This window comes from Corvus hawaiiensis, chromosome Z, assembly GCF_020740725.1.
Source record: "Corvus hawaiiensis isolate bCorHaw1 chromosome Z, bCorHaw1.pri.cur, whole genome shotgun sequence".
Classification (NCBI taxonomy): domain Eukaryota; kingdom Metazoa; phylum Chordata; class Aves; order Passeriformes; family Corvidae; genus Corvus; species Corvus hawaiiensis.
The window spans coordinates 32084899-32096562 of record NC_063255.1 but is presented as its reverse complement, the minus strand read 5'-3'; the positions used below and the strand labels follow the sequence as shown (position 1 = coordinate 32096562).

The window sequence follows — 11664 nt, the reverse complement described above, 5'->3', positions numbered from 1 at the left end:
TGTTAAGAGTTGGAAGGGACCTTCAGGATCACCTAGTGCCAACATCCCCCTGCCATGGGCAGAGACACCTCCCACTAGACCGGGTTAATCAAGACGTTATCCAGCCTGGCTTTGAACAGTGCCAGGCTGGGGCATCCACAACCTCCCTGGGCAACCTGTTCCAGTGTCTCACCACCTTCGCAGTAAAGAATTTATTCCCAAAAACTAAGCTACACTTCCCCTCTTTCAATTTGTACCCGTTATTCACTAGGATTGAACAGCCCCGACTTCCATAGGCTGTAGTTGTAGGGGAGGTTCTTCAGTCCCCTTATAAACTTCACTTTTCTGGACTTGCTCCAACAGGTCCACGTCCTTCCTGTAGTGAATCCCAGAGCCGGATGCAGCACTCCAGGTGGGGTTTCACCAGAGAGGAGCAGAGGGGCAGAATCCCCTCGCTCCCCTGCTGCCCACGCTGCTTTGGAGGCAGGCCAGGATGCGGCTGGCTTTATGGGCTGAGAGCGCACACTCCTCTTTGCCATGCTGAGATCAATAAATTGGTTTACACGTAGCCGGCGGACACAACTCCCACCCTGCCCCTACGCTTTTCCGGGGAAGGAGGGCGGTTCCGCCCCCGTCACAACAGCTTTCCCGCGGGCCTGGCACAGGGAGCGCGGGCGTGGCGGTGCGCACCGACCCCGTGTGGGGCGCGGGACAGGCGCAGCCGCCGCCGCCCGCCCCGCGGCACCGCCGGGGGAGACTCCCGGGAACCGGCGGCGCTGGGACAGCGGCCACAGCGCTGCGAGGTCGTGAGCACAGCGACGGGCAGGAGGCCGCCGGGCCCCCGGGCTCCAGGGGCGGGCGCCTCTCGGCCCCTGGGCGTGCCCTGGCGCGTCGGCAGCCGGCGGTGGTGGGGCCCCGCTCCCGGGCCCCGCTCCCCGGCCCGCGGCCCTCGCGGCGCCATGGGGCTGCTGCTGTGGCTGCTGCTGGTGCCGCTGGGCGCGGGCTCCGCGGCGTACGAGGTGTACGTGGATGCCCGGCGAGCCGAGCGGCCCCTGCAGCACTTCTGGAGGAGCACTGGCTTTTGGTAAGCGCGCACCGCCCGGCTCCGGGCCCCGAGCCGCTGGGCAGAGGTTCTCCAGCTCTCGCCTCGGCTGCATCCCGCCCTCTCGATCCCGAGGGCGTGCGGACGCTGCCTTTTAGGAGCAACCGAGGCTCTCCCGGGCTTGCTGCTGTGGAATCAGAGGGCCCTTGCGCCGCTTGCTGCTTAGCCTGCTGCTGGACCAGCTCCACCAGTGTAGGGCGGGATGTGGGATGTGGCCAGTTAACGTGAGCTGGCCAAAAGAGGGGCCTAGTCGACATTCCTTCCCTTTCTGACTTGCTTCCTTGCCCCCTCGAACATGTAAAGTCCTTCCCCAGCACGGTACATATGTTCTATTTCCCTTTACTTTTCAGTGTTTCCATTGCCAAGGCCCCTAAAGGGCCCCAGTCAAAACTTCTGATATTTCTAGTGCTACCAGACAAAAGACTGGTAGTTCTAGGAGTTTGTTCTTCTTGACAGACATTTTCCAGATGCACCACCTTTCCGATGCAGCCCGTGGGTCAGGCTGACCTAAGTTAGAGGGAAGGCTGTGACCATGCAGAAATCCCAGCTTCACCACTCGGTATTCTGGTCATGCTTTGCTTCTCGGAGAAAGCCTGGTCTTGCTCAGCTAAATAGGGTTGGAACAGCCTTCAAGTTTTGTGAGACTGCTAAAGGCTTCTAGCAGGCATGAAAGCAAGCGATGGTATATGCTACTGCTATGGTTGTATCTTACTCTAAAGTGATTATAATCTCCTTCATTTAGGCATACAGTGGGTTAAATAACAGTTATATGGAAAAGAGTTGCAATAGGGGTTGAATCAGAATGTACTTTGGAAAAAGGAATTTGTGTATTTCTTTTGTATAATGCATAAGAGTCCCCTAAGACACAACTTGCAAGATTTTCTTTAGTTTTCCATGGGGGGGAAAACAGAACAGGACCTAAAATACATTGTGATGAAAAGAAATGTTTGGGCTTTCAGGTTTTGGTATTTTTTTTCTTTTGTTGTTTCAATTTTTTGTTTTAAATTTTGATTGCAATATTAGGAAACATTAATGAAAATCTGCCTTTAAAATAGTTTGTTTAGCCCATTTAAACTGCAACCCATGAAACACCCATGGTTTTAATTGTGCCAAAACTTTGGAGAGCTGCAAATGTGAAAGATGTGTGAAGGAAAGACAGAGGAGCAGTAGCAGAGGCAGAGGCTATCCATGGGTCAGCAGTTACTCTTTTATAACACCTGACTAACACTGGTATTTCTGAAAATCCCTTGAAAGCTCATGCAGTGGCACAACTGAGTTCCAGCTGCTAAAGCTTCTTTTCTGGGCAAGTGCACAGCTGTGGATCAGCAGCTGAGAAAGCCTGGGAGCAAGGCTTGAGGTTCTCTTGGATGGGCACTTGGCACTCAGAATAGGAAAGGACAGATACTGATAGCACCACTAACAAAACCCACTGTTCCATCATCTTTCTTTTGTATCTCATTGTAGTTTCTGCAAGGTTTCTCTCTAACAGGGTGTGAATTTCATAGTGGTTATTCAACATGGACTAAGCAAAAATAAGTGTCTTTGCCACTGTTGAATGGAAACCAGTTTGAATTTCAGAGTAGTAGTAAAGCACTCCATCAGAATCTGATTGTTAACGTTGTCCTCATTCACTGGAACGTTTAAAAATACCCAGATGGCTGATACATTTTTAGTTAAGAGTGAAGCTGGTAATTTCTCAGTATCACTTGTGTGATTTGAAGCTATCTTATGGAGATGGTTTTTAAGTGCTTTGTATGCTGGCGAAATTGCAGCATTATAAGTGGATGTGGTTTGTGTGATGACTTGAACTTTCAGATAAGGATGCAGGAGATGGGATAATAGATAGGCAGTATCTCAGTTGTGTCAAGTTCTTGTCCAGATGGGACCAGGCTTTTCTCCCTTTGTGCACTGATGGTTATATAGTAGCAGGTTAAATCCGTAGAGCCCTGAGTGGTGGGATGATTATGTGGATGGGTACAGAGTAGGCAAGGATGTCATAAATGTCTCTTCCCAGCAGAGTTACAGTCAGCACAAGTCTGGTCGGCATCGTAGGAGACAGACTACAAGGCACAGACTTGAACAATATGTATATAGTGTGCCATCAGAACACAAGTCATCTCTTGTTTCAGTGTGAAGACATGGATATATTTTACCAAGCCAGAGGGACAGTATTGTTTTATCCTTGTAACACAAATACTTTATCATTCAAAATGTGCACCATACGGGGAGGCTTAATCAAAGTCCCTGAGGGTGCCCAAACCCAGTGAACCGTGCAGCATTCTAAGTTTCTGACTTGTGAAGGGTGGGGTTGAGATCTCCATCTTGCAGTATTTATCTATGGAGATATGAACAACAGAAGTTTGCCACAGTGTAATGTTAATTTCAGTGGAATAAGTAGGCATCAAAGTCAAGTTGATATGATCGTTGCTGTATAGCCATGAACCTGTAAAAGTGCTTGCAGAATCAAGCATAGAAACCTCAAACTGCACACTCCTGTGCTTTCTTATGCTTAAGGGTTAGCTGAACATGGCTGAAGAGTGTGAAGGCTCAGAGCATCTAATTCTGCTTCTAACAAGTGTAGTAGCATCCACAGCAGAGAAAGAATTGATGTCATTGCATGGACTTCAGCAGGAAAGTCAAGCCCATATTTTTCTTATGTCAGCAAGTCTGACTTCCACTGAAAAGCCTAAAACTGTGAGCTCCTTTATGATTAGTTACTCAGAGACAAGGCGTATGTCACTATATTGTTTCCTCTGGCCACTGTTGCCTGAGATTGCTGTCTGTGCAGCAGGGACTGCTGAGACGCACCCAGGTGATATTCTACTTTGCCAAGCAACATGTACAGCCAGTTGGCCCCAAATAACCTGCAGCTCCATTTTGCTTTCATCTCATGTTAGGCAGTGCTGCTCATGCCATGTAGGAATGTGCAGGTGGTGTAGGGATGTAGCATAGGAATCTTTGCATGCCCAGTGGAGCTGTTATTTAATATTGCGATGTGTTTCTTTTCTGTCCATCTTTTCCTGAAGCCCTCCTTTACCTCATAGCCGTGCTGACCTGTTTGACCTGAGCAAAGACCAAGAGCTGAACCTCGCCTACATTTCTTCTGTTCCACATGGCGGCATTGAACAAGTTCGGATTCATTGGTTACTGGAATTAGTTGCTCTTAGGTAAGCAAACACCTCAAGTCAAAGTCTAGGAAAATGTGACACATTAAAGGGTCCAACAGGTGCTCACTTTGATGTTTATCTTAGCCTAGTTGCAAGCTGGGCATGTCTTTGCTTCCATGGAAGTCAGCTAAGTTCCAGCAGTTGGGGATTATTCTGGAGCTTTATGAGATGAAGAAAGACATAGTTTCTGCTGAGAAGCTGAGGGACTAAAAAGATGGCTTACTTTTTAGTCCTTTAATTCAGGAGATGGGAAACAGCAAAAAAGTCCAACAAAGGTTGATACAGGCCTGACTTACTGAGAGGTCCAAATGAAAGGTGCCACTAATCCTTCTGCCTGTCATAGGAGTTATTTTTTTGCATCCCGAACCCTCCTGTATACTGCATCAATTGACAGGTCGTGAGAACTAAAACAGGGTGAATTCAGGTAATACCAGTTAATATCCTGTTCCAAAAGGTTTCATATACAAAATGGCATTTTTGGTTTTAGGGAAAGACATGTCAGACTTTAGGAGGACACATGGAATTCATTGCCTTTCAAGTCCCTTTTAACTCAGTTTGAAAACACTCATATCAAGATGCCCAGTGGGAATAGCCAAATAGCCAGATGCCTAGAGCGGGAGCAATTGGTCTATGAGAGAAGACAAACCATAAAAACCCCATGAAAAGTTGTAATAGCACTTAAAAGTTCTGCCTGGCTCAGACTGTTGCTGAGCTGAGCATATTTACAATCCACATCATTGTTGCATCTGCTGTCCCAGACACAGAAGGATGGGAGTTTACCACTGTAGGGAAGCAACGGGGAAGGAGAGCTCAGACTCTGAAATGGCATGTGAGCAGAGGAGTAGGGAGTTTCAGAGTGTGCATTAGGAGCAGACTTCTTCTTCCTCATTAAAGTGTGCTTATGTATGTCAGTTTTTTAGGAGGGTGGTCAGAAGTCCTGCACGCAGGTAAGTGTTGCATCAGTACCCTAGAGTGGCCTCTCTTTGTTAGTCCATCTATGAGTATAACAGGTAACAAGAGCTCCTTGCTCTCATCTTTCCCTGTGGAAGTTTCCAGTAAACACACTTTCATGTGTCTGTCTCCTTCTCTTACTGGTCTGTGGAGTATGTCCTCTTGGAGTGACCCACTGTCAAAGACAACTGTCACTGCTCACCACTACTGGAGTCCCCGTCTAAGAGATTTCTCCTGGGGGATGGGTTGGGTCTTTCAGGTTTCTGTAACCAATTCACTTAGGAAAAATCAATGAGTACGTTTGGAAAGAAAATAGCTGTATCTACACTTGGAGCTCAGAATCCCTTCTGCCAGCCTGTCATGGCTGTGGCATGTGTTGAATTGGACTTTCCAAATGACTGAGGGGGAGGAATGCATCCTGTGTCATGGATTCTGCTCAGCATTTGTGGGAACTGAGGCACTGAGTCTTTTAAAGTGGGATAAAATCCTTGACACTAGCAAAATTCTAGGACCATGTAAACATAGCAATCAATCAAGAAGTCCCCCAAAAACCTGCAGTGTCTCAAAGGTAGGATTCTAACCTTCTAGCCTCAATCTTTAGCCCAGCTTTGACAAGTAGAAATTAGAAACTGCTGCTGTTTAGAACCAAGCTAGAACTTCTCATTTTGCAAAAAAATGTGTATTTGTCAAAGACAAGAAGACATTTAAGTTGTGGAAGGACAACCAGTGGACTAAGTGTCAGCAGTTTTGGAAGGTGAAGGAGCATGGAGCCTGCGGACAAACACTGGGACTGAAAAAACCAACAGAAGCAGGAACAGAAGTCCAAGCAGAGAAGTTCAGTGCTGATGCTTGATTTTGTGCATGTGCAAATCTCTTCCTGAACCAGTGATTTCCAGAAGGATGTAAAGAGGTTTTGAGTGCAACCATCTGAGTGTGGAACTGTATTATGTCATGGGGTTGATGAGTAGAGAACATTTCTTGAAATGTGGAGATGGGCACTTGACTGAAGAACAGTACTTAGAAAAAACAGGGGACCAGGAGATAACACCTCTGTGGAAGTCTAACAGAGACCTTGCTTTTCTTCACAGTTGTGCCATCTGTGAAAAGGTACCATGTTTCTCCCAAGAACTAGATGTGCTCAAATAAAAGACTGCCACCTTCCCTTCCTCACTTCTGTAATGGTCTTTCTCATTATGTTTTATAATCCCCCAATACCAAGTGCATTCCTTTATTTTAACTTTTTCTAGTACAGCAAGCCCCCCTCTTCATCTTTTTCTTTTTTCTGAGTTAGCCCATTATTTCACCACCTGTGAAAGGATACCACAAAGCAAACTGTTTTCAGAGAACTGTTTTTTATTTTCCAACCAAAAGCATGCATTTGTCTCTTGGTCTTGTGACACAGGAATGTTCATGATTGTGGGGGAACCCAAGGTGTCTTTCATGGACTGGAAAGTTTCCAGGTTGTTGGTTACCAGTGCCAGTAAATAGAGCTATTTTGACACCTAGACCACACATTCTGGCTGTGCTTCACTAGTCAACAAGACAGGACGCTTTGAGCTGAAGACTGTGGCTCTTTGCCCAGTTCCAAGGGACACACAGAGTCCACAAGTTAAGAATCCTTTCCCATTCTTATGTAGCAGTACTAAGCTCTGTCAGATACATGATACATGGTAAATCACAAGGCATCACAGTGAACAAAAATATAGTCAATCTACATGAAGCATATAACATTTTCTAAAAGGCATATAATGATTTTATTTCAATATTAGTATTAACCTAGTTGGAATTACAAGCCTATCCCCAGCTCCTCTCCAAGACGTGATAGCTAATTTCTGGTAGATTAGGAGAGAAGAGAATCAGCAGTTTTTGTTAATTTTCAATCTTCATATCTTTAATCTTAGTATAACTCAGTATAGCAAACATAAATGTACCAGAAAAAGGCTTGCTTTTTTTAGTTACCTTTTACATACTCCATAGAAATAATTCACAGTCTGCCAGCATCCCCACATCATAGCACTGAAGCTGTTTCCCTGCTGAGTTCGACATTGTCCAACACAGTTGATTATGAGCCAGCTCTGCCAGTAAAACCTAAACAGGAAATTGTTCTTACGGTTTTTTCTGACCAATAGTTTCTTTCTTCATAGTATAAGTTGTAAAGTTTACCTTCTCTCTTATGCATAGTCTTTTCTTTGCTTAGGTATCCTTTGGTACCACACTTAAAATAAATATGGTGAAAAAGAGACTTCCCACTCCTAACTTTCTCATCCTCTTCATTGTTCTCCAGAGACTCTTGGAAGGATACACCTTCCATTGGGATTTCTCTTTCTTTTTTGTCTTTTAAAATGAGATTAATCTAGAGTTAAGGGTATGTTTGCATATTTTTTTCTTTATGTTCTATGTTGGTGGCTTGATCCATAAAGCTAAAGAAAGTGTTGATTGGTAGGAAGTTTTATTTGACTTCCATTGACAGCTTGCTTAGCACAATGGCCTAAGAGTGTCTATATCGATACTGTCTGGCAGTAACTCTTATAAACCCATTCCCCTTGTTAGGCCCAAACAGGACCTTAAAAGAGGTATTCCCTGATCAAAGAAGGGTTACAAACAAAAGCAGGCACAAAGCAATATTTTGTCCTTGGGCCCTGCTCACTGGCTTGTAGAACAGAAAGAAGCTAATCATACCAAGTAAGCAATTTAAATAATAATGTGAATTGCTTTGTGACAGGAAAATACTGCTAATGGTCAACCCTTTAATCTCGTGTCAGGTGTATCTGTCAGGTTTTACTGCTTTAGCAGTACTAACAGCGTGCAGCTGATAGGCTTCTTTTGTAATGAGTGCATGAAAACGTCAGCACTGAATAACCTAATACTGTGCTAGTTGTAGTCCCAGTGAAGATACTTTTTGTCTTTTGGGAGTGCACTGCTTTTCCTCTAAGAAAATACTTATTTCTGAGACACAGACAGGCTCTGGGGCACTTGGAGAACCTCAGTTTGACTGTTCTTTCATTCAGTGACCTAAAAAATTGAAATGAGCAAGTCATATGATGTGTTGACTTTTTTTTTTTTTTTGAATGGGACAGCAAAGAAATGGCTTCTGCATATATGGAACCTGTTTTTAGAGTCTGTTGTAAGAGGCACAGCTGTGATGGAATTTCCTTCCATGCTTAATGCTGTGTGAACCTGACATGAAAAAGGAGGGACAGCGAGCACAACTGCCTTACCTTTTGTGAAGGTAGTTATAAACTTGAGTATGAAACAGGATATTCTGCCCATGCCATGGGCCTGAACACTGAACACGAATTGTGTTACAATCAAAATCCAAGTCTATTCTTATTTGTAAAGATATACAACAATACAACTGATGAGGGGAGTATCACATGACATAAAGCATAATGAACAGCAGTTAATGCAAATTATTATAGAAAGTAACCAGCCCTAGAAGACATGGTCTAGTAGACCTCAAATCAAAGATTAATATGATAGGAAAAAAATGCCAAACAAAACAAACAAAACCCCCACAATGTGTGTAGTATGTACAGTGATGAAAGTTCTTCAACATAGAGGGATACACAAGTTACAAAGCATTGCTCTGTTTACTTGACCCATGTATGTTACTTGTAATACTTCATTAGCATTGCATCAGAGAAGACCAGCCAGGCAGTTCTGACTGATCCATCAATCCCCTTCAAGAAAACTCACAGATTTACCTTCCCACCCTACCCTATTTTCTCCTGTTTTTCTTTGAACCCAGGCAGGCATTTGTAGGAAGATGTGCTGCATCACAGCTCTGAGGTTTTATGTTTGATGGTCCTTATGTATCCCTGAATTAGAGTTGCATCTGCCCACCAGAGGCAACTTATTTTACAGGATGGTACAACTAGCTGGGTAGCTGCCAGTTAAAGCCATTAATTTTTCTTAATCCTGTTTATCATCTTACTAGTTACAAGATTGTGCATCAGAGTCATATTTCTTCCGGGATAATTAGGGGCATCACAGTCTTCAGTAACTAATTATGACAGATTTGATCCAATAAAACAGATGACTCCTGTGACTCCAAAGCCAGCAGTTTTTGGAAATGGTTGTTTTGAGAGGAACCTGTGATGGATCGTAGTTTCTTCTCCTGTGGCAGGTTATACTGTTAAGCCTGTGTGGTTAAGGAGGAGCGATATTCTACATTCCACAATATTTTATACATTTTATTTGTATGCAAACAGTGGGGACTTCTTTAGGAGTACACCTAGAATGTTTGGAAGGGGCAGGGCCTTGCAAGCCAGAATTTAAACCATTATGTGTCCAGAATGATGTATTGATTGCATTTTCATGGAAGTGGCTTAGCCTTCTTGACACAAGCCATTAAATCACTGGGAGAACAAGCTGATACTGGGCAGACCTTCCACCACAACAGTCCTCTGATATCCATGTTGGGTCACAATGATCATGGTACAAGGGACAAATCAATCCCAAATTGTCTTTGCCTGCATTTTAAAGTGAAAATGGTAGTCTAACCTGTTCCACGCTTGTCCTGGACTGTCTCTCCAGTAGCTGCTCTATGTGACATATGACATAAAGTGAAGCTCTTAGGGGGGAATGGCTTTACGCAGCCAACAGTGTGTCTGATAATTTACTTGTTGCAAACTGCCCCTCTCCGTCTGTCACTTCGTAGCGAATCATCAGCGAAGATGCAGGGTTAAACTGAGCAATCTGCTGAAAGCTTTTGGTCTTTTGCAAACAGCACAGCATTATGTATACTGTAGAATAGCATTTCCTGCATACATCCAAAATCTCTTCCAAAGTAACCCCCTCTTTTCAGAGAGTCTATCACTGAGGGATTGCAGCAAGCCAGGAGAACAGAAATGTTTAAATTCTTGTAGTCTTTCAGGATTTCCTTTAAAGTATTAACTCCAGTGGTGTCCAGAAATGAGATGGAAGAGCAATCTACAACAAGGGCTTGGAAATCAATTTGCTTAGGAACTAGTTGCATAGTGGTTTCTCCAATGCCCAGTCCATTAGCAGTTCTGTGATTTCCCTTTTTCAGGTGCTGCTTTTCCTTCTTCTCATATTTCTTCCTTCTAGCAGCTTCTAGGTTAGGATCTAAATTGGTCAATCTGTACAGAGACTTTAGGAAGTAGTTTCTATTTGCATAGTAAAGTGGGGCCTCAAACCGAAATATTTTGACCTTTGGAACAGTAGAGAGATTTTCATATTCTAAGTCATCCTCATAAAAGCTTGTGTCTTGGATCTGACCAAGCAGGGCTGTCCGTGGCCGCTGGGTCCGAACAATGATGCATAACATGGAGAAAACAATGCCAACCAACAGCCCTATTTCTGTGCTGACCAAGGCAGAGGCAGACATGGTAACTACCCAGACAAGTGTGTCCACCTTATTCACATGGTACCGTGCTGGCACATCTCGGAACTTCCTCAGGGCTCCCCGAAGGCTGACAATGATAATACAAGCCAAGACACACTTCTGCAAGGAGTAGAATAGAGGTGCCAGGAAGAGCAGCACCAGCAAAACCATCATTGCACTGATTACTCCAGAGATTTGAGTCTGGCAGCCTGTAGATGTTTTGACGAGTGTTTTTGCCAGAGCTGCACTGGTTGCAAAAGAGTGGAAGAAAGAAGGAATGATGTTGCAGAACCCCACAGCAAACATTTCCTGATTGGCTCGGATGGTGTAAGCATATTTCTTTGCAAACATTTCGGAAAGGGATACAGTGAAGACAAAACTAACTATGGCAAGAGGCAAAGCATCTACAGCAACTCGGAGCATTAAGTTGAACTCTGGTACCTTTGGAGGGATAAATCCTGTTGGAATAGCTCCAGAAACACTGGATGCATACACTTCATTTAACTTACCATAGTGTGACACCAATGTTGCCACAACAATAACTACCAGCTCTGTGGGAAGAGGAAATTTCAGTTTATGCTTATACCGATCTCCGAGTTCCTTAGCAGTGACCAGCACCACGATACAAATGGCACTTGTGATGACATCACAAAGGTTAGCCTGAGAAATGTTCCGGAAGATGTTAATCCAGGTAATAACAAGCATCCCATGCCCTTGGCTACGTGGAATTTTTATTCCAATCAGATACTTCACTTGAGCTGTTAAAATGGTTAAGGAAGCACCAGTTGCAAAGCCATCTAGTACGGATTCAGATAGGTACATAGATACGAAACCCAGACGGAAGATCCCCATTAGAACCTGAGGAAACAGAAAAAGAAAAAAAAAAAACAACAAATAAACCATGAGCTGTAACCATTGCTGCAAATAATTAAGTACAGATGGGGGAGAACTAGCTGGAGGTCAATAGCTTTTGGCTATTTCAATCTTGAAACAGGAATTATCCTTTATTGTTTCCAGTCTGCTTTTAAAACATGTGATTCCTTTTACTGTTGTGGAATGCTACAAACCCAAGAGGTGAATGAGGAGTTTGAGACAGGGTCAGTCAAATATTTATCTGA

The 11664-nt window shown here is 44.1% G+C and overlaps 2 protein-coding genes across 3 annotated transcripts in view; one reads left to right on the top strand and one right to left on the bottom strand.

Annotated features, from left to right (window-relative positions):
* The first annotated feature begins 874 nt into the window (after positions 1–874).
* Positions 875–11664, top strand: part of IDUA (alpha-L-iduronidase) — a 46137-nt gene continuing 35347 nt past the window's right edge. The window contains exons 1-2 of the mRNA XM_048292944.1: positions 875–1063; positions 4108–4248. Coding sequence (XP_048148901.1) covers positions 939–1063; positions 4108–4248 — 266 coding nt within the window. The 5' untranslated portion in view covers positions 875–938. The remainder of the gene's footprint in view (positions 1064–4107; positions 4249–11664) is intronic.
* The window catches only part of SLC26A1 (solute carrier family 26 member 1), a 37612-nt gene continuing 32482 nt past the window's right edge, over positions 6535–11664 (bottom strand). For both annotated transcript variants that reach the window (XM_048292943.1, XM_048292941.1), the window contains one exon: positions 6535–11404. In XM_048292943.1, coding sequence (XP_048148900.1) covers positions 9884–11404 — 1521 coding nt within the window. In that variant the 3' untranslated portion in view covers positions 6535–9883. The remainder of the gene's footprint in view (positions 11405–11664) is intronic.